Source organism: Saccoglossus kowalevskii, chromosome 18, assembly GCF_978046115.1.
Source record: "Saccoglossus kowalevskii chromosome 18, keSacKowa6.1, whole genome shotgun sequence".
NCBI lineage: Eukaryota > Metazoa > Hemichordata > Enteropneusta > Harrimaniidae > Saccoglossus > Saccoglossus kowalevskii.
Window position 1 is genome coordinate 31,145,954 of NC_140658.1, and position 25,308 is coordinate 31,171,261.

Here is a 25,308-nt window from a genome sequence, read left to right on the forward strand (position 1 = left end):
GACGTCAGTAAAGGTATACGGTCATAAAACAGATCCGCATAGGTGGATAATATTTCATGTAAATATGTATATACATACGTTTCAGTTTTCCTTAGCATTTGGCAGGGGGGATCGTAACCTCTTGTAGTGAGAACCAGTGTGACTGGACTGCCAACGGGATGCTAAGGTTTTCATAGTAAAAGTTATCAGTCACATCCGTTAATGTTATTTTGTTTTACTTATCCGTAAATCAAAAATCACTATATTGGTATATTCATTGACCTATGACCTCCAGTCTGCCCACGCATATCAGGCGTCTAAACAAGCGTATTACGTTATTTCCTTGTGTACGTTTCAATTGTTTCTGTCACGTGACTTCTTAAATTTACAGTTCTTCAATACATCGCACACTTTGTATATGACGTTTTCAATTCTTTTCTCCTATGTCTATGTCTGGATGAATATTATCGATAATATGTGGGTTCATACGGATTACGGATAAACAAGCATAAGTATGATCCGGACATATGAGGCCACTGAACCCAAGGGCTAACATCATGTGCGCATACTCAACAGAAGACATTACGCAATTGGTTGTGAATAACAACGCCGATTCGTCGAAATCGTTACTAATATATGTATGCGGAACCTAGACAAAGGTCGGGAAAACACCCGTCACTTCCACCCTCGCAACAACCACAACAGTGGACATTCGCAGCTTTTAAAACCGTGACACTGCAGGAAGTGGGTTTGATAGTCTACAATCGTTCAAGAATTCTAGCATAACTTGTTCAGACATTTCCAATAATCAACTCAAACCCTGGTAAGGAACAACTATTTGTGGTATTTTATGATATCATAATTCACCGCCACCGTCATTGGATTTTCTATTTTCAATCACTTCTTATATGTCAATTGTTGTGACCATGGAGGTAAAAAGAGAAGGAGTCACAGCCAAGCTTAGATCAAAGGTACCAGGATGGTCGCCGCTGTTTGTACTTAGATCAGGGAGTTTATTTGCCGAACGGATCAAGGACAGTTTCCTCTTAGCGCAGTGAGGATTACCGTGAATTAGCATACTACGGACGCCTTCGGCGGCACTCGGTGATTTTCGTGACAATTCTGTCAAATTCTTATAAACAAATATGGCGCCGATCGATAACGCGCGCGAGTTTGACTACGATGCTGAAACTGCTATGTCCTTCATTTCAGAAGACGTAAACGAAATAAAAGAGCATATTACAGACGAAAAATTGTTTTCCATATGCTGTGAACGAAACGATTACTCGAAAACAAAAAAATGCAGCGAATTTCTTGTTGACGCACTGCCGTAGGAAGTAGGACATACAAGGGATATAAACTTCAAAAAGCGTCATTTCGAACCTCAAAATTCAGTCACTGGTACAACGCGGTGCGGTCCATGCCATGCACCATTGCAAAGATCATTAAACGAGCTTTATTGTGGACTAAAAAACAGTACTAGCAATTAACATTAAAATATTGCTGAGTCAAAACTACAACGGAAAATGTGCTGAAAAACGAAAAATTACATAAACTTAACAAGAAATTCTCTGATTTTCAAAATTCCAACTTTCCCGTTCTCACAAACACGTTTCCTCTACGTATAAAAGATCTGCGCACCATAAAACAAGACCTTGGAATGTGTACTGTGCGCAGCAACGCTTGAGAGTAAATGACGCGTCGGCGACGATCCTGGGGTGAAAGGACGATAAGACAAAGGAAATTATAGGATTAAACTTGTCTAAAACAAAAGAAGTTTAGAAGGATTATTTTGGCTGCGATTCCTTCTCTTTTTACCTCCATGTTGTGACGGACCTCAAATAAACTTATTTCATCTCTAATAAACGAATGGCCACCAGATGCACCTCGGGGAGGGGGGAGGGGCATTAATTTCAAAAGTCTGAATGTTTGTTTTAATGCATGTACAGTGGTGCGCGTCTTAGCAACGTGGAACGTATTGTGACGTAGCTCGCCCGAGGATATTTAGATTCCGGGCAAACGGGATCAGTTGATGGCATCGGGAATCGTCGTACAGTAACTATGACTACCAATGCAGTGTGATTTCCAATAAATGAATATCTAGCGTAGACACTCTATGCACCATATGTTATAAAAATACTAACATAATCGTTGTGTCACTACTTGCCGATTGCAATGACTCCTCTGAAAGTTAGATACACAGATATTGTACACTTCGTCCCGTACAGTAAATAGGTCGGTGTGGGTCGCGGAAACTCGGGAAATGTCGTAAAATCACGTAGTCCCATGATATAATCTACTTGCATTTTTGTGAACAATTTATGTAGCTTCATCAACAGAATATGCGAAACGCAAATCAAAAATTACAATAACGTAAATAAAGGAGTTGAAGAAATTGTTATTAAATTAAATGAAATTAAATTAAATTAAAAATGTGGGATCGCTACCATCTTTACATGCAAGGCGTACTGTTATAGTACCTCGGCTTCCTGTGGTTATGGTTTCCCTCTGATGATTATGACTGGTATAAAGTACATTTGAATGATACAATGAGACAAGTATGCATGTTAATTCAAATAGATGAAATGCAGTATCAGATATTCAAACCCCAAGTAATGTACCTTTGGTATTATATTGTGACCAACCCCTGCTTAGCAGGTTTAACATCATACATGTTATGTTTCACCTCTAGTGTAATAGAATACTCTTTTCAATCATACAAGCAATGTTATACAAACTGTAATAAATGGAATTAGAAATATTTTTATTTATTATTAAAGTATTATTTTGTTGGATATATCTCATTAATGTATACGCAGATGTTAGTTTGTCAATGCCAAGTTGGTGTATCACACATTAAAACTTCAAAGTGAATATTGAAAAAACAATCAGTGTAGTGTGACATAGTTTAAGTAGAATTAAAATAAATGTAGGGATTTTATTATTTATTATGACTGCCGTTATAAGTCCCCGTTTGGATTGACCTGTGTGCATCCACCCTTTTGTTCCGACCTGTACCTTGAACATGCCTGGAACGACCACATTCAAAATTCACACGCCTTGAGAGAAACGTGCGCATTCATTTGTTTCCCAATAAAATTCAAGATGGTTGAATGGCGGCCATTTTCCTACAAATTCATCAAAATCAAGTATTTTTGTCATTTCGGAACCGGACCTTGGCGAATGAATGGACTTAGTTCAATCTTGGATGCATGTCAGTTTTTCAGATCGGATTCAAAATAGCTACAATTTTGTTTCAATGAATGCTACTCCAGAGCCTCTAACAAACATGCCTTGACCAATCATGTTCCAACTTTATGTATACATAATACATCATGCCACAAATATAAATATATATATTTAGATTTAGGATGGTCGAATGGCGGCCATTTAAATGTTTTCAATCATTTCTGTCGTTGCAGACCTTAGTCATACGTGGAACTATTGTTCAAACTCGGTTCATACATGAAACATATTTAGACCTTGATTTCGTTTTTGAGATCAAATAAAAATGGCCAAATGAAAAATGTTTTGTATTAGCAAATGACATTATCTCTGGTATGCCTTGACTGATTGCAATCAAAGTTTTAAACTTCGCTATGCATCATGTCACACATATTAACATTTTTTTTCAAATTATGGTTCATAATTTCTGACTCATTTCAGTTGAACCATTGAACGATAGGAACTCTATTTATGTCATGACATGACTTTTTATATTTTATATTTAGAGTGCTTTGTATGGAATCTTATTCAAATTTTCGAATATATTGTCGCGAAAAGCTGGTTGGCACATCCCTTGAAGGTGACCTACTCAAGTAAACTAGCTACCGTAGTTTGATATCCCTAAAAACTATGTCATGATGCCTTTCTTGTTTCCCTACCTACGTCTTTCCAAAGATGAATCACTTTGCTTATCGGGATCTTGCAGGAATCTGTTTATTTCTGGGAGGATTTCGTCGCCTTCCTATCTCTTTGTCATTCAGTCTATCTGTTGCTTGTTCTTTACTTTGCATTTTATGACTTTCTGTTTTTCCTTAGTTGTTTCTGTTGTTTCTTTTTCCTGACCTTTCGTGATCTCTGTTGTTATTTCTGTCTGTTCGGTAGTGTCTTTTCCACTTCCTTATTATTTTCCATTCCTGGCACAGTTTTCTGGTATACTGTTCTTTCTGCCTCAGTTGACTTTTCTTTAATTTGTCTCGGGCTCGTTCGTGGGCTTCTTGAATTTTTTCTCCCTTAACAGCATTGCATAATCAGTGTAAATTTCTTCTTCTGCGGGTTTTGCTGTCAAATCTATTGGTAATGCAGTCTCCCTTCCCATCATCATATTTGGGGTCTCTACTGGGGATTCATGTACAGAACTTCTATAAGCCATCGTGACCAATGGAAGCCAATAATCCCAGTCAGTCTGGTTCTCATTCATATGTTTTGCAATCATATTAGCCAGAGTTTTATTCATTGTTTCGATGAGGCCATTACTGATTGGTCGATATCCAGTACGACATGTTTTTTTTTTATTTCCAGTATCTTGCATACTTCCGAAAAGACGTTTGATTCAACAGTTCTCCCTTGGTCTGAATGTAGTTCTTTTGGAACTCCATAGTGGGCTATGAATTCTATCACCAATACATTGGCGACTGTGACAGCTTCCTGGTTCTTTTTTGCATATGCCTCCATCCACTCACTAAAGTGATCTCCCACAACTAGTAGGGGTCCCATTACATCTATCGCATTCCTTTCTAACGGCGCTCCAACCATATATCAGCGATATATTGTTGTAAAGGCGCTTTATGTCTTCTTGGTGTTGTACTAATGACCTAGACTGGCGCAGTCGGGGCGATTAATTTGTTTTTGTAGTTTAAATAAAATTTTTAAAAATAGCGAAATGGAGGTGTTAGCGCGAAATCTTCGTTTCTAATTCATCACAATGTGTAAAAAAGTAACTCGTACTAGTCGTAGAATTAAAAAAATATCGACTGCTACAATCAGCCGACGTCTTCTCGGTCAGAGGTCAGTTGAAGAGATATTGATTGGCTCAGATGATTGTCAATTAGAACACTCATTAACATAATTACCCGTTGAAAAATCTACGGGTTCCTGCAGTGCTAACACCTCCATTTCGCAATTTATTTAATCACCCCAACTGCGCCAGTCTAACCATGACCGTATATCTGCAGTCATACCATACCAGTAATAACGTTGATGAACTCGTTCTCTGGTTCTATTTACTCCCAGGTGTCCAGTCACTACATCATTATGTAGTGCTTCCAATATGTGGTTCTTGTATTTCCTTGGCATTACTATTTTCCAAGTAATTTCCCCTGTTTCCACTGCTTCCCATTTTATTTGCAGCATGTTTTCACACTTAACTGGTTCCAACAGGTCCAGTACTTTTTACTTGCTGGTGATCATCTGGACACCTCTTCCCAACTTAGTTTACTTTGTAAGTCCTTTGCTCCTTTAACTGGTCCTATATCTGGATCCTGTTCCTGAGCAATCTGTATTTTCTTTTGGTTCACGTTTGGCTGAAACCCTGTCAATCTTATCTTCAGTCCCATATCCCTCATGGTGGGTAAAGCACTGGCCATGTACTCTCCAGCTGTGCAAAGAGCGCTGTCTTTGCCTTGCTTATGCCCACATTGCTTACATGGTATTCTTGACAATGCATCGGCATTATTGTGTAACCGTCCTGGTCTATGTACTACAGTGAATTCATAACCAGACAACACTTCAAGCCATCTTGCTATTTGTCCCTCCGGGCTCTTGAATTGTAACAGCCATTTTAGTGCAGCATGATCCGTGCGTACAGTAAATATCCTACCATACAAAAACAATCTTACGTAGTTAACCAAAGCGAGAAGTTCTTTTCTTGTTATGCAATAATTGCACTCTTGTTTTGAGAGTGCTTGGCTCCCACAGACGATTACCTTTTCTTGTCCATTTTTAAATTTTAACTTTAAATTGTTTAGGTCCAGTGTACATCTCACCTTCATTAGTACGTCCATTCCCACTAAACTTGCCATGTCCATTTCCACTACCACCACGTCCACTGTTGCCGTGTTCTTTCATATCTTGACTTGCATGGGTGCCATTCCATTCTGATTCATATGGCTTCCATCCACGAGTCGGAGTGGGCTGTAATTGTGGCTTCCAGGCATCTGCCATTTGGTCATATTGAGTCCTTGATATCAGCATACCCGAAGATCCAGTATCAATTAAAAATTTGCCAGGAGTGCCAATTATATCTCCCATTACAAACAAACCACTTCAGGCTCTACTTAAGGTTTTGTCTTTTTCAAGGGAGGTGGGGACTGTCTGCCCCGTCTTGATTCCTTTAGATTTTACTGGGTTTTGGTTCTTTTCCACTGCTGCCCCCTCTTGTTCTTCTGTTTCTATTCTTTTTCTTGTATGGCTGTGGGCCTGTCTTGTTCCCAGCCCTCGGGTTGGTCTGTCGTCGTTTCCCAACCACTGTCTTGTTGGACTATATTTTCTTCAAGGCTTGCGTGCTAGTTTCTATTTCAGTTCCCCTTTCTTCCATTTCTTCAAGTTTGTCCCGCAGGGCTTGCATCTCTATTTGCCAGTTTGTGTCCACCATCCATCTAAACTTGGACTTCGGTTAGCTGTTCTCTGTTCTTCAGCCCTCATATATGACTCTGCCTGTATTGTAGCTTGTATAGCTTGATCCATAGTCAGTGGGTTGGCCCGGAAAATACTCTCATATTTCCTTCTCTGTTATGGCACCATTGACGAATTGCCTAGCTTGTGTGATGTAGTCCATGCCAGGGTAGGCCAAATCAGGTAGTTCTCTGATGGCCTCAGCCAGTTTTTGTATGCTCTCTTCTTTTTTCTTTGACTGTTTCTTACCTCGGCTGCATAATTATCAGCCTGGCCTCCCGGTCCAAATCTTTGCTCTAATCTTTGTATCAATTCCTCATATGTGAATTGACCATCTGTAGGCATGTTGGTCAGTACCTTTTGTGCCAGCCCTGTAAAACAGCCAAATATCTTGCTTCCCTCTCTTCATTGCAGTCATTCACTATAGCACACAAAATGGGCTTTATATTTTCTCAATGGTGCTCTGCCTGTATATTTTCCAGGAATTATGCTGGGTTTCTTGCACGCTATAAACCCTCTTTGTTTAAATTCTTCCTCTCCTCTCAATGCATTCTCTCTTCTTAACTTTGATCGGACTGCTTTCCCACCACTTGGTGTTCTTATGTTATATTGTCTTGATTTAGTGGGGTTCCAGCCCCCCATTCTCTCAGTGGTTTAATTCTTTCAGGGCTATCAACCGATGACCATATTTGTGGGTCTTTGCTTCTTCTTGTTCAATCAGTATTGGAAGGTCCCGTTGATTCCTAATCTCCGGTTCTACTCTTATCAAGTCTTTTTCTGTCTCTCTTTTTGTTTCAGTTCTAACCCTTGCTTTTCTCTTTTATGCATTATCTAGATGCCTCATTAGTGTTCCTTGTCATATACCCCAATGTTGGTGTATGTGGTTCTTTTATCTCTATTGCCTCTTGTTTTTCCTTGGTAGTTGCATCTCTCTCTTTTTCTTCTTGTTCAGGTCTTTATCCCACCGCTGCCACCAATGTAACGTTTTGCCACTTCTGTTGATAGGTAAGGACAGGTAACGTCAACAGATAGGGATTCTTTGGAGTGAAAATATATCACTCAATGGGAATCTTTGATAAAGGAACGCTGTTAATCTTTTTTATTAATAACACAATAATGACAGTCACATGGGGTCACACAAGTCACCCTCTGAAACCCTTAAAGAGAATGTCTCCCAATATCTTTACTGAAAACTTAAAGCAATGCTCAATTATCTTGGTATAGAGCCAAAGTTATCTCTCTATTCTCTATTCCGAAGCTCTGTGGAGTGCAAGGTCTTTAGTTTTTCAGGGGTTGGCTTGATCTTGGGGTTTTGTGGGAGAGTTACAAGAACTGACCGAAGAGTGCTGATTTGTGTGCAATTTATAGCAAATGAGGCTAAATCGATTAAAACATATTCAGGGATTCCATTGGGTCGCGTATAAATAAAAACAATTTGATTGGCAATGGGGTCACATAGGAAATAGGAAGTACCTGTCAAGTGTAGTCAAATGACATCAGGCAATTAATCAAGACAGAAAGTTACAATCATTAACATTCACACTTCAGCACCCTTGGTACCCGGCACAGAAAAGGATCATGACCTAGTTACCAGGGATATCAAACTACGGTAGCTAGTTCACTTGAGTAGGTCACCCTTCTTGTGAACAACACAGAGTGTTGTCTTGCGAGGGGGCCCTGTTGCAGAAATCTGGTTGGCAATGTGTCAAACAAAATGTGATATATAAACTAATATAGTGGGGCAATTTAAATCAATGGACAACAAGTCTAGCACCTAGACTAAATAACTGAAATAAAGATAATATTCATTTTTAAAACACTCATTTGAACCAGACAATTTTAAAACTTTTTCCAGTATGATCCGGAAAGAGCGTGTGAGAAGAGGAAAAGAAATAAACAAAATTTTGGATATTTGCTGTTCCTTCATTTATGTTGGCTCTGATTAATATGTTAATTATATTGTTTTGGCAGGCCTAGCGGCACAGCTGGACAAATGCTACTGTTAACCAACGCATTTGTTAAGGGTCTATAAAGTTTCAGATAATTAAAATCAATGTTGCTTTATAACGACTCAGTGGATTAGTCGTTCTCTTACAAAATAGGTTTAATAGTTTGGACCAAAGAATACAATCTTCAATGTTTCTTTAAAAACTCATATATATATTATATATGTAATCCAGGCCTGAGTGCATTGGGTGGAGTACTTTGAATCATCCCTTTTGTCGAGACAAATTAAACATTGAGTTCCACTTAATATAATCACTAAATATATTGTTGATGGAAAATACATCATCATATCTGAATGTGAAATTAAATGTTTTTTTTTTGAACAGTTTGTTTTAACTAATATTTTCATTGAAAATAAGCTTCATATAAATAAATAAACAACAAATTTGTTCCAATTGAAATGTCGATAATTTGTTAAAAAATATGCTCCAAACAAATTTGTAAATATTGGGTTATTTGTAAAATATGTAAATGAAAAATGAGCATATTGATAATGCCATCGTCACTGTAGAAACCTTCGCATCAGTTTTGTTCTTAACAATTTAGGAAGTATCGTCACTAAATTCTTTAACGATTAAAACCATTTATATTTAAAAAAAAATATATACAGCCATGGTGATCTCTTCTACTCTCGTACAATACAACCCAACTCTTTTCGAAAGGCTTTACATATTTTACTTTTTCTAGCTCATATTGTGTATATTAAAATGACATGTGGAAATACGTGACAATTGTGTCACATGGTTCAATAGTGCAGATGATTTATCTGAGAAATTTTATATCAAGACGAGTCTTAAGTTCTACATCATGGCCTTCATTAGACAATTGACATTGAGGAATATGTCTAACGATTGTTTTATGTTTTTATCTTCTAGTTGAACTATTTATCCGATCATGGATGCTGGTACACTAAAGCAAAGACTGGAACAATTTCCATCACATTTTCACTGGAAATTAGAAGATCAAAGTGAGAGAGAACGGACCGTGAGAAATTGCCTTATAAGTGCTATAAATATAACTCGTTTATTAGATGCAAATACACATACCATAATTTTGATATTCAACTGATAGTATCAAATTATGTTTGTGGCATTAATTAAGATATGTATTGGCACAGTTTGTCATGTTACTAAGATCTACTTCTAATTATGTTTGTGTAGGATTTAAGAAATCGCATAGAAGGAGGATTGGCCGAACATCCTGACAAACTACCCGTATGCTATATGACACTGGTTGGCTACTTATGGGTTTCACCTCTTGACAAAAAGGAGCATTTTAAAAATGCATTACAGTGGTTCCATAAAGCATCGGAGATAAATAGTGTTGCGATAGAACAGGAGTCAAAACGAGGTAATAAAGGACCAATAGGAGATAAAATAATTCTTTTAACAAATAAAGCAATGCTTCAACTGAAATTGGGTATGCATAACTCAGTCAAAAAACTGTATAAAGAGATTGAGAAGTTGTTCCAAGAAAAGACACCCGAGATAGAAGCATATATTACAGCCCATAAAGCATTTGCCTCAAGACAATTTGGGCCAGCTAAATATAACATTGCTGCCGAGCTCTTTAAAGAGGCTCTAGAGTGTTTTCCTGAGAACGTAGATTGGTTAGAGGAATATGGAAAGGTTATAGGAAGAATAGAGAGAAATATGGAATTGGCTGATTGTGCAGAGTCATCAGAAAGAGTCTTAGAACAAGTCATTAAACTTGATCCTTCGCGGCATCTTTCAAGAGTTTTACTGGCACAAATTTACCAGGATAAAAAGTTGTATGATGCAGCGGAGGAACAAATAGATACAGCAATTAAGTTAACAAAAGGAAAATTGCGGATAACAGTTATGCAAAGGATTGGGCAGTTTTACCGAAAACAAAGGAGATTTGATGAAGCTTTAACATGTTTTGAAGAGGTTAGAACAGCAAATCCGAAAAGTGTTTTTAATTTAGACCAGATGGCTCTTACCTACAAAGCCAAATCTTATGCAGTTAGGAATACCCATCAGTCTCATGTATTTTTGGAAACTGCATTGAAACTGTGCCAGGAAGCATGTGATATTAGTGAGGAGAATTCAGATGTGAAGCTAACTATGGCACACATCCTACTACTGTTCGGTAGGCATTCAGATGCGAGAATCTGCTATGCCGAGTTAAGTGAAACCGCAGGTGCTGGAATCAAGTCTAAAGTGCATTTTAGATTTGGCCAATTCTTAGATAGAATTGGAGATAAACCAGATGCAATAGAGCAATACATATCAGCTATTAGATGTAATCATGAATCTTTTTTCGGAAAAAAGGCAGTTGATAAAATTTTTGAAATGAAAAACATCTTACATAGTGAGCTTGGCAATGATCGTGCTCTAGACATTCTGGGTTGGGTGCATAGTAAACTTGGTGATCTTAAAACTGCAGTTTTTTACTACGAGACGGAATGGGAAACCAATCACACTGATGAATTGAGGGAAGTCTTGATTGATTTACATCTGAAATTACGCAACATTGAAAAAACGAAACACTATCTGAAGGACGTTAAGGAAAGTGAATCAGTTGACAAATTAAAAGGTAGACATCATAATTTGGTTGGTGAGGAAGAAAACAAACTCGGAAAAATAGCAGTAGCCAGAAAAGAGTTTTCGATTTCTACTCAATATTTCTGTTTGGATGGGGCAGAAAATCTCATTAGAATTCTAACCAAATGTTCAATTGAACAGACATGCGAAAATGAGTGGTTTACGGATTGCGCCAAAATAGCAGATTTCATAGCCAATGATCATGAACAAACAGAAAATTTGAAATCTGAGTTAAACAAAATCAACGTTCCAAAATATGAAAATCTTATGAAATTGTACGAAATGTACATACGATTTCTACAAAAACACGATGAATTTTCTGATGCGATTACTGTTTTGGGCGAAGCCAGGAAAACACTAGATCGGAGTTTTAAACGTTTTGAGAAATGTCACTATACCTATAATAAAGATCATCACTTTAGACTAATTCATCCTTCTTCAACTAAGAGTGCCGAGGAACTTGTAGAAGATGCATTAACACATCGTTGTAAGTGGGTAGATTTTAGGAAACGATTTCCCAATCTATTCAAGTCTATACTTGAGGTCCAGCCTGTGTATGACCCATCCGGTAATGAATGGATTATTAAGTTGTACAACATAGTGAATATTGATAAACACGAAGATGTAGTTGATAACACTGATGAATTAGCCAGGTTAGCAGAAACTACTGTTCCGCGGGTTGCAAAGCTGGTGACGGAATTCGAAATGAACATTCCCCCAACTTAAATAATTCTTTTGGAATTATTAGCGGGTACACATCAAAATATTGCATCACACACTAACACTCTACCCTATCCTATCACTCCAATCACCCCTATACACCCCATCACACACCAACACTCTACCCTATCCTATCACTCCAATCACCCCTATACACCCCATCACACACCAACACTCTACCCTATCCTATCACTCCAATCACCCCTATACACCTCATCACACACCAACACTCTACCCTATCCTATCACTTCCATCACCTCCATACACCCCATCACACCCAACCACATAGCTTTCCCTTGTGTGATCAATCAGTGCAAAACATATGAAAAATTGTGTCTTGGTAATATTGGAGAAAAATCCGTCTTTCCTGGGGCACCATTCTGTAAGCGGCATTCTGATTGGCTACATGTGTAAAGGAGGCGATTATTTCTAAATCTCCTCAACCGATTTTGCTTGGTTTGCGGTTAATAAGTTGGGCATGATATCAAATTATTTTTGATTTCATTTTTTTAATTATTTTTTTAAATAGTGATTTTTTCCACTACAGTATTTCCTGTGGTTCCAGAATTGTTTTGAGTGAAGTTATAAATTACATATATTTCTTGTTTCGGTTGACTTTTTATAGCGATTTTTAGATTAGTTATTTTATAAATCTAGATTCCCATAATTTGGTTCTTTCCACTTCACTGTAATGTTTTTATAATGTTTTATTCAAGATATTTTTTCATAATTTTATTGTAGTATAGTATAGTATAGTATATTTTATTTGACTCAAATTAATGAATTGGAAATACATTAACCATGGTCAATAATCATACACAAAAAACAACAACAACACAATAACAAGAAATACAGATATTAAAAATACAATAAAATATTAAAACAGATAACACTAACAATTATTAGGTATTACATTGTAAAATTGTGTTAATAAACTTTCCTAGACTATTGGCAATGAAACTGTCTTTTATTCCCATAATATGCACAAACATATCTTCTTTTGGTAATTTTAAAATATTATCATTGTATAATGATAGAGTATTCCAAAAGTAGCTACATGCCTTTACAATTTCATCCAGTTTGCAGTCAAAAAGAGCATGCATTTCATCACCAACAGACTGATCAGAACACAGTGTGCAAAATCTTTGCTCTGAGGGTATTTTTTGGTATCTTAATTTTTCAATTGGTAATTTATGTGCTGAAATTCTAAATTTGGTTACACTTACTCTGTGATTTAAATTATTAATTTTATTCAGATATGGTTCCAATTCATAATCTGATTTGTATTTATTGTAAATACGTAGTTTATTATGTTCCTTTTTGGATAGAGTTGGCAACCAAATTTTTTCATAGTAAATTCTTTTGAGATTGTTTCTAAAAATGTTAGCATTATGATCTGTTTCATTTAATCAAGTTATTTCAAGTAGTTTGCTAACAAAGTTTGCCCATGAATTACTATTGATTGTACACTCTGACTGATAAGCACAGTGCACTATATTACTGCATTCTTTATTTTTTTACTCTTAACCAAAACTTGTACATTTGAGTACAAATTTCAGTAATTAGGGGATAACTACCAAGCTCTGCTCTAACAGCAATATTACTTGCTCTTTTGTGAACACCAAGTAGTTGTTTGCAGAATTTGATGTGGATTGATTCAATTTTTGAGCTATCACTAAATAATTTCTGAATAAATAATTCAGGGGTGATATTAGGTTTAAAATTAAAAGCTGCCCAAATTTCTGAGCCGTATAGTAGAATAGGCATAACAGAACTACGAAATACTAGTAGTTTAATTGCATTAATTGGTGAGGCAATAATGTTGTTTAATAGCAGAGTTTGTTTTAGGACCCCTAGTGCTCGCTGTGCTTTCTTTACAAGGTTATTAACAGCGACTGTAAAATTGCCACTATTCTGAAAGGTGATCCCTAAGTATGTATATGAAGATACTACTTCTATTTGTTCATCACCTAGAAAAAAGATATCATTAATTTTTCTCCCCTTTTTGTTGAAAATAATAACTTTGGTTTTTTTGATGTTGACAGTCAGTTTCCACTTTTTGCAGTAGTCATTAAAGAGATTAAGACTGTCTTGTAGCCCAGAACCTGAATTTGAGAGTATGACAATGTCATCCGCAAAGAGTAGACAGTTAAATGACATGTCATGCAGCCTGACAGGTTCAGTTTGTACTAGACTTTCAGATAGGTCATTGATATAGATATTGAACAACAGGGGACTTAGATTGCACCTTTGTTTAACACCACTAGAAGACATGAAGGGTTTACAATAACCTTGGTTAGTCTTGATGGCGTATTTAGTATTACTATACATTGATTTTATCAAGTGGATTATTTTTCCTGTCACTCCTGCATTAGCCAATTTAAAAAGAAGTCCTTCTCTCCAAACACTATCGAAGGCTTTGCGTAAATCCACAAAGCAAGCATATAGATAATGTTTGCCCACTTTATTTGTATATTTGTTAATTAACGATTTCAGAATATAGACATTGTCTGTAGTTCGATGATTTTTTCTAAAACCGAATTGAGTATCTTGAAAGAAATTGTTTTTGTCAAGAAAATGCTGTATTCTGATATGAATAATTGTATTAAAGATTTTTGAGGTGGCGCTAGAAAGCGCAATTCCTCTGTAGTTATTTACATCCCAAATATGGCCTGATTTATGAATTGGTACTAAATAACTAGTACTCCAGTGTACAGGAAAACATCCACTTGATAAAATATGGTTGAAAAGTTTGCTTATACAAGCTAATAATAGTGGACTATAGCATTTGAACATCTCATTGAGAATTGAATCTGGGCCTGATGATTTATTCACTTTTGTTTTCTTGATAGCCTTGATTATTTCAGCTATACTAATTTCTTTGTCTAGATCCGGATTACAAGTAGCATTATGATCCATGTTATCAACAAAATTAGTTACCTCAGAATCCAACACTGAATTGGAATCTGTTGTACTAATGTTATATAATTTTGAAAAATAATTTGTCCATTCTGTTGATGCAATGGATGGAGGATGTTTACTTGTATCCAAATCATTGTACTCTTAATTTGTTTGATGATATCCCAGAATTCTGATGGATTTTTTGTTTCCAAATTCATTAAGTCATGCAGTAATTTTTCTTTAAACTTATTTTTCTTCAATTTGACTAATTTTTTGTATCGCTTATTGATACTCATCCTTTGTATTCTCAAGTTTTGATCAAAAGGAAACTTGTCAACAAGTCTGGAAATATCTTTTAGGCATTTTCGGGCATGCGCTAAATCATTATCAAACCATTTTTGTTTATTTTTTCTTTTGTTTTTTCTACTAAGTTTTCTTGATTTAATTGCAGTGAATTTTAAAGCTTTGTCAGCTGTGAAATGCATAATATCATTAAAGTCTGATTTTATTGTATTTTACTGTATTGTATTTTATTTCATCCTACTGATTAAACATGTTGACATCATTATTGATTATGGTTTGATGTCCACTGTACATTGTACCTGTAAATGACATATAATGAGATGAATTAATACAATTTCCTGTAATTTCTACACAGAGTATTTATTTAATCAGTTTGTTTGCGAATACAATGTTTTAGAATTATTACAAAAAAGTCTGCCTCTGTATATTCTGAGCCTCGTTTGACACAACTGTCAGCAGGATAAATTGACTTGCACGTAATTTAAAAAAACAAAACTTTCCCATATTTTATATAACAGTATTACTCACACAATTATGTATTGCTCAAGAGGATTGCGTATTATGATTTTCTAAAACTTTCATTTTTTAAGTTATATTTTTCCAATAGTGATTTTTCCCATTATTTCAATCTTAACTGTGGTTCCAGAATTTTTTTGAATGACGTTATAAATTACATATATTTCTTGTCACAGTTGATTTTTTTCTCACTTAGTTTTTACATTTTATAGTGATTTTTAGATTAGTTATTCTATAAATCGCGATTTCCATAAATTTATTCATTCGTTCTTTCCATTTGTACTGTATTGTCTTCATAATGTTTTATTCAAGATATTTTTTCATAATTTTATTGTATTTTATTTTATCATACTGATTAAATACAATCTTACCAAATTGTCCGCCCAATAGTACATTAATTGTATACATATTCTGTACAAAAAGTATACTTTTTTGAAATTGTGTACATTATTTGTATACAAAATTTATACATACAAGAAAACAGCAGTATATTATTTGTATACACACTTTATACAAATTCATTAATGTATATTTGTTGAATACTAGAAATGTACAGACTTTTTGCATAGGATTCAACGCCTAAATATTGTATAATTTACATATACATAAAATGTACAATATCATGACTAAGAAAATGTATGTTAGAATCATGTCAAAATGAAGTATAATTTATGTATACATTAATTGTACAAATTATTGACTTGGCATCTTGACAAATATTAGTATTATTTATGTATACATAGAATGTACAAAAATTGGACTTAGAATCTGAATAAACTTAACTACGCCCAATAATACAATATATGTATACATAAACTGTACAAAAATATGGAATTTTATATTCAATTAAATTCATAAGAGAGTATAAAAACATTTTAATAGATTAATCACAGGAATACTAAACTATATTTTTGAATGTCAGTAAAATTATATTTTTACTACAGTTTACTGAAAGAATTCAGTCATTATAAGAAGAGTGTATAACACATTTCCCACGAGAGTTGTTTAGAGTTTGCCTAATTTGCATATATTAAAAATTATCCTGTTTTGGATTCTAACATGCCTTATTGCCAATTTTTATGAACTTTTTCTTGATCAATTTAACTAAATTAAAATTTAATTTTCCATTATATATCTAGTTTTAGCATTTTCAGTTGAGGAAAATACAATGAAATAAATCAGTATTACTCTCACCACAATCAGTTTGTTGTACATCCTTGGCTCACATATATGTCAAACAGATACAACATAGGTTGTAAATGAATGTACTATAGTCAGTTAGGTAAGCATAAACAATTGATAAATTGAATTCTAAATGTAAGTATATAGGTAAATACAAATGCATGCTGTTGTGTAATAAGACCACAAATGACACGCATAATGAAGTTGATTTTCATTTTGTTAAATAAATGCTCTATTTATGAATTGAGCTTTGTACAATTTTTGTATACAAAAGTGTTCCAAATATGGGATACTTCTTGTATACAAAAGTACATTTTTTGTACACTATTTGCATAGTATTTGCATACTTTTTGTATACAAATCTGTTCCAAATATAGGGTACTTCTTGTATACAAAAATTATACATAAAATGTACAAATTTATTCAGAATTTGTATACTTTTTGCACACAAAAAGTATACATTTTGTCTAATGAATTTTGGTAATCGATCGATTGACATATAATGAGATGAATTAATAACATTTCCTGTAATTTCTACACAGAGTATTTATTTAATCAGTTTGTTTGCGAATACAACGTTTTAGAATTATTACAAAAAGTCTGCCTCTGTATATTCTGAGCCTCGTTTGACACAACTGTCAGAGGGGGAAATTGACTTGCACGTCATTTTCAAAGAAAAAAAAAATTTCCGTATTTTATATACCAATTATGTATTACTCAAGAGGATTGTGTATTTTGTTTTTATGAAACTTTCATTTTTGACTCCCGTGTGCGAAGCACAAAATTGAAGTCTTTGCAATTAGTGTGTCTGTATGTGTGTATGTGTGTATGTGTGTGTGTGTGTGTGTGTGTGTGTGTGTATGTGTGTCCGTCTGTTCCATTGATATCTCAAGAACCATACATCAGTTTTTGATGAAACTTGGTGCATAGATGCTCTGGGCCAATGCGCAGATTTGATTAGGTTTTGGTAAAAATCCATGCATATTAATTACCTAATTTGCATGATAATTAGCTGATTTTTAGCTGTTTCATGACTGTTCCACTGATATCTAAAGAACCACTCATTGGATTTTGATGAAACTTGGCACACAGATGCTCCAAACTAATGCGCAGATTTGATTAGTTTTGGGTAAAAATCTGTGCAATATTAATTACCTAATTTGCATAATGATTAATCAATTTTTGGCTTTTCCACTGATATCTCAAGTACTAATCATCACATTTCAATAAAACTTGGTACATAGATGTCATAGGACACTGCACAAACTGGAAAGTTTTTAGGGTAATATCAGTAGATATTAATTACCTAATTAGCATAATTAATTAATTTTCAGCTTTTGATATTTCAAGTAGTAATTGTCACATTTCAATGAAACTTGGTACAACCTGTTGCAATAAATATGTGTGATTACACAACCTGTTGCAATAAATATGTGTGATTACACAACCTGTTGCAATAAATACGTGTGATTACACTACCTGTTACATTAAATATGTGTGATTACACTACCTGTTACATTAAATATGAGTGATGGGGTGTGAAAACACAGTGGCTGCGGCCCCGTGGGTGCAGACGGAGTGCAAATGTATCTAGATAATATTAGTTTACTTAATCAGTCGCGTAATATCTGGTGATTCTTTAAATCTCTATTTCAAAAGGTAATAGTTTCAATAAATTTCAAAAAATCGATGCCACCACACGATTTAATGAATTTGACCAATGTATATGTGTGCTACCCCATGATTCAATGTAGACAACTACGAAACCAAACAATATCTACGCTATGAACATTTTTACCATTTTTTGATAATAATTATAATAATTTGATAGTATACCAGTTATATAGTTAGCTTAATTAAATTGGGTACTACCAGTATGTCAGCTTGTGCCATTATGACGGATTGCGCCCTCTATGGTAAAAACATTTAGTCAATTCACATTTTACAATAGTTGATGTGTTGTTTTGAGAGAAATGTACATGGGATTGTTAGCTCAATAAGAACGTAAAGCCCCAAAAGCGGCGAATATCGGAAAACTGATTAGTAATAGAAAAGGGTCATGGAATCTACATACTAGACTCATTTACCATTGTGCACATGCTGACAACTATACTAGTATGACATTTAGGGTCATTGAATGGTTGTAAAGATCAATTTTCATATCATTTCGAAATTCCTTTACACATGAAAATGGTGACAACTTTAGTAATAGTTAGGCTTTTTAAAATGTTAATGTTCTTAAGTTGTTAAAAAATGGTGCAGTAACGACTAGCATTTTTTCTACAATATTTTGACAGACAACAGAAAAAGCCATTCTTAAACTTGCTGGCCTGTGTGTCACGAAGACTTGAAAACCATTTTATTTTCAGTTTCCATATCAAATATAGTATTATCTCTTGAGCGCTGTGGTCATCTTTATCACTTTGTAGAATAGGAAATAGAAACTTTATAAGTTTGGACCGAACTGAAAATAAAATATTATTGTTCCCCAAAAATGTATGAACGCTAAGTTTGAGTGAAAATGTTTTTTGAGAAAAGAAAAGAAATTAAAATTGTCATGAGAATGGTAAAATTGTTGATCTATTTATATTTTTTACATTGATAAGCATTCAGTGAGAGGTTTTCATTATCCACGTTTTCCTCTGAGATTAAGACACTATCTTTTGTTACTAGTGTTGTAAACTTTTGTCACATGATTCAAATTTTAAGAAAAAAGTAAACGAAATGATTTACCAGAATGTTGATGAAAAAACTGAAATAGAACACAGGAAAAACGAAAGAATTTTAATTTTTTCACTGAGCGGGCGACAATTTAGTCCTTCGGCTAAGACATCGGTCATTTTCGGAAACTTTCGGTTCAGTAGAGCGCGGCAACTCTAAATAAGTAAACATGGCTCTCAGAGACATTGATCAAAATGCTGCGGTAAGTTATCGTGTTTTTATTAATCGTTTATGACAACTGGTATATACTATTTATAGAACAAGCTGCGGGGTTATTTGGCGATGACGACTGATATATGAGAGGCTCTTCTGAGACGTCATTGACAAATGGCGTGGACCGACACATAACCGTGTCGGTCGTTAGTCTATGGAGGTCAAATAAAGACGTACTGGTATTTTACTTCCATAGTTAATCTAACTTGCCCGTTACTAGATGTAACTGTTGGACCTTGCATGCAGTACAATAATACCATAAACTGGCAGTATTTATGAAGGATAAAAGTTAATATCTAATTATTGCAAAGTTCTCAGGCGCCCCTACTAACTGCACAAAAACACCGTTGCGGCCCCCGCTCTAGCGAACAGATTTGTCTCTTTCAGCAAGGTATTTTTCTCCTCAACAAATACTAGAATATTCACCATATTGTAAGACAGGTCTCTACCAGGAAAGGAGAAGGCAATTTTTGACAACTCAAGAGTGCACGGTTTATTTTATTAACGCTGTGCTTATACAACAGTCCAAGGAGCTATCACCATATCGGCGAACTAAATGTTGAGGTTGGGTGACCAATTACTATCATCGCCATATTGTTCCGAACACCAAAAAAGCAACATTGCCAGCTAATATATACAGAAGAAGTGTTAATTTCGCCAGACTCAATTCTGTTTAATCATCCAATGAGAGTTTGATTTATGCCGGAAGTAAGTGCTAAGCAACACGAGTTGTCTGCTGACGTAGTGTTTTCTGCTCCAGACTTGGTAAAATTTATAAATGGTATCTTTCACTGGCTTTTGTTTCGAGTTTAAAATGTAACACCTTAAAGTGCCTGTGAAATGGCTGCTATTTTCACGCCTAAAATTATCAATTGATACTTAAATATTATTAATTTTTATGTTTCTAAGCATGAATTATTTTTTTAAGTGATAAAATATGTTTTAAACTCAGTCTACAGCAACTTTATTTTTGTGTATTTTAAAACTAGGCTCCTCATTAGCTTCTCATTTGCATACAGAAATTCCCCTTGTGAAGTCAGAAGGGGAAGTCGCATGGCAGCTTGCCGATACGTGTAAATAAGGCAAATTTCTTGTGCAGTTTTCTCGTCTTTGACTATATTGTCACTTATGTACTTGTTCGTTGAGGAAGAATGGACCATAATGAACACATAGTATCAATTTTTGTTGCATGGGGTTGAGTTAAATGCGAAATATGTCCGTTCTGGTGCAGCTGGTGCACGTTTGTACACTGTTGCTGGACAAAATAGAATTTGACGTCGGAATTATCTCGTTATTTAGCAGGTTACTAGGCACGTCACTACACTGTTTTATATCGATCGTCTGAGTAAAACTTTCAAAATTAAAATAAAAGAGAACATATTTTGATATTCTAAACATTAGACTATAGTGATCACTATAAAATAATTAAAAAAACGACAAATCACAGTTACTAAATAAATGACAGCCGCGTGGAAATAAATTGACATTTTGTTGAAATAGGTGAACGCGTCGGGTCACGGCGAAGGCAAGTGTGTTAAAAGCGGCGTTTAAGGTAGAGATGCAGTTTATTTGGCTTGCTTTTTAATTGAGTAATTAGACAATGAAGATGGTATTATATATCCAACATGTTATATATTTTCTGAAAGCTTATTATACAAACTTTGTAAAACTTGTCTTTATTTTAAATATCCAGAATGCGTTTTTGATTTTGGGTCAAAAATATGCTTTTTTGGACAAAAGTGGTTTAAAAAAAATTAGCTTAAAAACTTCAAGTCCGTTTGTGGGTAAAATTCCATCACTGGATACCTTGGTATACTGCTAATTCAAATGCGTCCACTCATCTCTCTAACGGCTTTCAAAGTCGCACAGCATGACCTCAAAGTTCACTCTTTTCTATTTTTGCATAATTTATATATCCATGTTAATTGCGGACTTGTTATTTTTGTTCCTCTCGCCGTAATAAACTGTCCGGACGCATTTTGAAGGGGGAACACCTTGTCAATAATGTGTGAAATTTTCGAGGCAAATGGCCAAAGCGTCTATCAGCTATTTTAATTTAAAACCCAAGAATTCACCAAAAATAGAAGACGAGAAAAAGGCTAATTTGCATATTTGCGCGTTAAACCGGGAATTACTGCTTTGTTATACTTTGTCATACTTTCTAGACTATTGAAATTGAAAGTTAACGTACAGACATAGACATTTTATGTAAAATTGTTGGACCAGAACAACTGCTCTTGAATATATAAATCAGAAACACGTCATTCATACCAGTGTTTTGGTGGGTTCGGTAAAAACACGTGTCAATGCCCAGTAAACATTACGTCATCTCATGAATTATTAAACAGGGGGCGGTCCTAGGAAGGTGACCTTTTATCACGATCAAAACATCATGGCTTCTCTTCGATGTATTTTCAATAAAAAATCTACGAGTATTTCAGAGCCTATGGTTTACCGTGAAAAGTACAAAGTGGGATATTAAATTATTTATCCTCGATGATTTTTATGTAGTATTGAGAACCAACTCCAGGAAGCGAATGCACAATAATGAATAATCGCGTAATCCCAGAATCAAAACGCGAGGCACAGAAGTTTTGTTCAGCATTTCCAATCCCATTTTTCCCACTGCAACATATTTGTTAAAAGAAATATTTGAATTCTGTTTGTTTTTTAGGAGGCAATTTTTTATTTTTTCTGATTTTGGTAATGCCTTATTCAGGGATTTTCTAAGACAGTCGCAGACAATCAGCGCACGGATGTACGTACAAAACATGCTTTTGTACTACCGGCGACGGTCGCCTGCAAGAAGAGAGCTCCAGCTCCTAACGTAAAAGTTTTAAAGTGTTGGAAATCTGACATGTTTTAAGAGTGCAAAATTAAGGTGCATTTTCGAGCGGTCGAATTTTTCTGAATAGAAATCAGCAAATGAAAAAAATAGGAGTGCGAAACAGTGTGCTTCGCTAGTTTAAAAAAGATGGAATGTCCGTCAAATTGACGTAAACTTCCCCATTTTTCACGGGAAAAAGCAAAGGTCGTGGCCGAGTTGCAGGCTAAAAAACTCAAAAATCAAAACAAAATCATCAGTCAGTAAGTATTATGACAAGGAAAACAAAACGTGCGGAGAAGCGGTCAGCGCGTCAAAAGAGTTGGTAATATATCAAGTTACCTCTCTCTGTGATTTATTTTTCATTGAAATTATTTGGTTGTTTTCAATTAATTTTAGCGTACCTCTGCAATTTATTTTAACATTGTCAGTTGTTTGCTTCATTGAATTAAACGGAGTTCGTTCGGTTGCAAACAAAGCTGTCTCGCACCACCTAGCAAAACTTGCGAATGATCGGAAAGTTTGTATCTCCCCGACCCAGTGCAATATATCCGGTTAGAATCAAAGCTCACGTTCCCTTATTTTAGGGACCAGATTCTGCCGTAAATTCGGGATGGGATTTAGAAAAAAATAAAATAGGACTTTTAAGGTGTATTTTGGCGTCATTTTCGGACATTTCAATCATTCCTGATGCCTAAAATAGAGTCTAAGTTTTACCGTAGTCATTGACGCCTATTCAAGAGTATGATGTTTAATGTGACTAGCGTGAATGGGTAAGCTTCGTTTCGACAATGAGCTGTTATCACTGTAAACAATGTTAAATTATTCTTCACTTGCTCAGTTTATTTTTTGAGAACAATTATTTAAAAATAAAACTCGGATTCACGCCTTCAGGGAAAGTCACGTTTGGACGCTCACATTGATTTTGTTTTTCGTTCGGTGGGCTGATGCCTTCAGTGTAGCTTTTGCCTCTTCCGACATCTGAATCTTCTTTCTACATTTGTACCTCTCTTTCTTTTCACACCATGCATAATGTAATGATAACAATTAGGAAAAAACGCTGAGGAAATATAATGTTTGGTTTGCTAGCGAGCGATAACTGATTTGAGAATAATTGCACATGCGCATGAATTGAATGAACTATGACCCGTACAATCTCGATTTGCATATTGTCAATGAAAGGTCCTGTTATTTGATTACTCATGCAAATTAGGCAATTGGACATAAACATTGCCACGTGAGAGTGTTTTTGACTCCCATGTGCGAAGCACAAAATGGGAGTCTTTGCAGTTAGTGTGTCTGTATGTCTGTATGTGTGTATGTGTGTATGTGTGTATGTGTGTGTGTATGTGTGTCCGACTGTTCCACTGCTATCTCAAGAACCATACATCGGTTTTTGATGAAACTTGGTGCATAGATGCTCTGGGCCAATGCGCAGATTTGATTAGGTTTTGGTAAAAATCCATGCTCGTTAATTACCTAATTTGCATGATAATTAGCTAATTTTTAGCTGTTCTATGACTGTTCCACTGATATCTAAAGAACCACTCATTGGATTTTGATGAAACTTGGTACATAGATGCTCTGAACATATGCGCAGATTTGATTAATTTTTGGTAAAAATCCGTGCATATTAATTACCTAATTTGCATGATAATTAGCTATTTTTTAGTGGTTCCATGACTGTTCCACTGATATCTAAACAACCACTCATTGGATTTTGATGAAACTTGGTACATAGATGCTCTGAACTAATGCTAGGTTTTGATTAGTTTTTGGTAATAATCCGTGGATACTAATTACCTAATTTGCATAATGATTAGTCAATTTTCGGTTTTTCCACTGATATCTCAAGTACTAATCATCACATTTCAATGAAACTTGGTACATAGATGTCATACGACACTGCACAGACCTGATAGTTTTTATGGTAATATCAGTACATATTAATTACCTAATTTGCATAATTAATTAATTTTCAGCATTTGATATAAGTAGTTAGCATTACATTTCAATGAAACTTGGTACTTACATACTCAAGGACTATGCAGAGATTGATTGTTTTCGATAAATATTTGTGCATATTAATCACCTAATTTGCATAATTAGTTAATTTTCAGCTTTTCCACGGGTATCTCAAGTACTAATCATCGCATTTCAATGAAACTTGGTACATAGATCCTTTAGGACTATGCAGAGACCTGATTAGTTTTAGGGTAAATAATTGTGCATATTAATTACCTAATTTGCATAATTAATTTTCAGCTTTTCTACTGATATCTAAAGTACTAATCATCATATTTCAATGAATCTAGAATTATGCAGACCCAATTAGTTTCCGGTAAATATTTGTGCATATTAATCACCTAATTTGCATAATTAACCAACTTTCACACTGATATCTCAGGTACTATACATCACATATCAATGAATGTACATGGATGCTGTAGGACAATAGACAGACCTGAATAATTGTGGGTTAAAATCTGTACATATTAATTACCTAATTTGCATAATTAACCAATTTTAATCTTTCACACTGATATCTAAAGTACCGTAAAAACTCCAAAATTTCGACTGGTTTTAAATAATTTGTGTTAGAAATGTGACGTGTTTTTAGAGTCAAAATTAAGGTGCATTTTCGGACGGTCGAATTTTTCAGAATAGAAATCAGCAAATGAAAAAATGGGGATGATAGACAGTGTGCTTCATTAGTTTTTAAAAAATGCAATGTCCGTCAATTGACGTAAACTTCCTCAT

At 34.9% G+C, this 25,308-nt stretch overlaps 1 protein-coding gene across 1 annotated transcript; it reads left to right on the top strand.

The window, feature by feature from the left end:
* The first annotated feature begins 567 nt into the window (after positions 1 to 567).
* On the top strand, positions 568 to 16,666 carry LOC102800864 (antiviral innate immune response effector IFIT1-like). The gene is made up of 3 exons (XM_006812218.3): positions 568 to 802; positions 9,477 to 9,585; positions 9,762 to 16,666. Exons 2-3 carry the CDS (start codon positions 9,496 to 9,498, stop codon positions 11,892 to 11,894), a joined length of 2,223 nt encoding a protein of 740 aa, XP_006812281.2. The 5' UTR covers positions 568 to 802; positions 9,477 to 9,495; the 3' UTR covers positions 11,895 to 16,666.
* Positions 16,667 to 25,308: the final 8,642 nt, after the last annotated feature.

What these genes read in the sequence shown, in the direction of transcription:
- LOC102800864 (XM_006812218.3), top strand. Translation starts at nt 9,496, where the DNA reads ATGGATGCTGGTACACTAAAGCAAAGACTGGAACAATTTCCATCACAT. An exon ending in AAAGTGAGAGAGAACGGACC is followed by an intron (nt 9,586 to 9,761) that starts GTGAGAAATTGC and finishes ATGTTTGTGTAG; the next exon opens with GATTTAAGAAATCGCATAGA.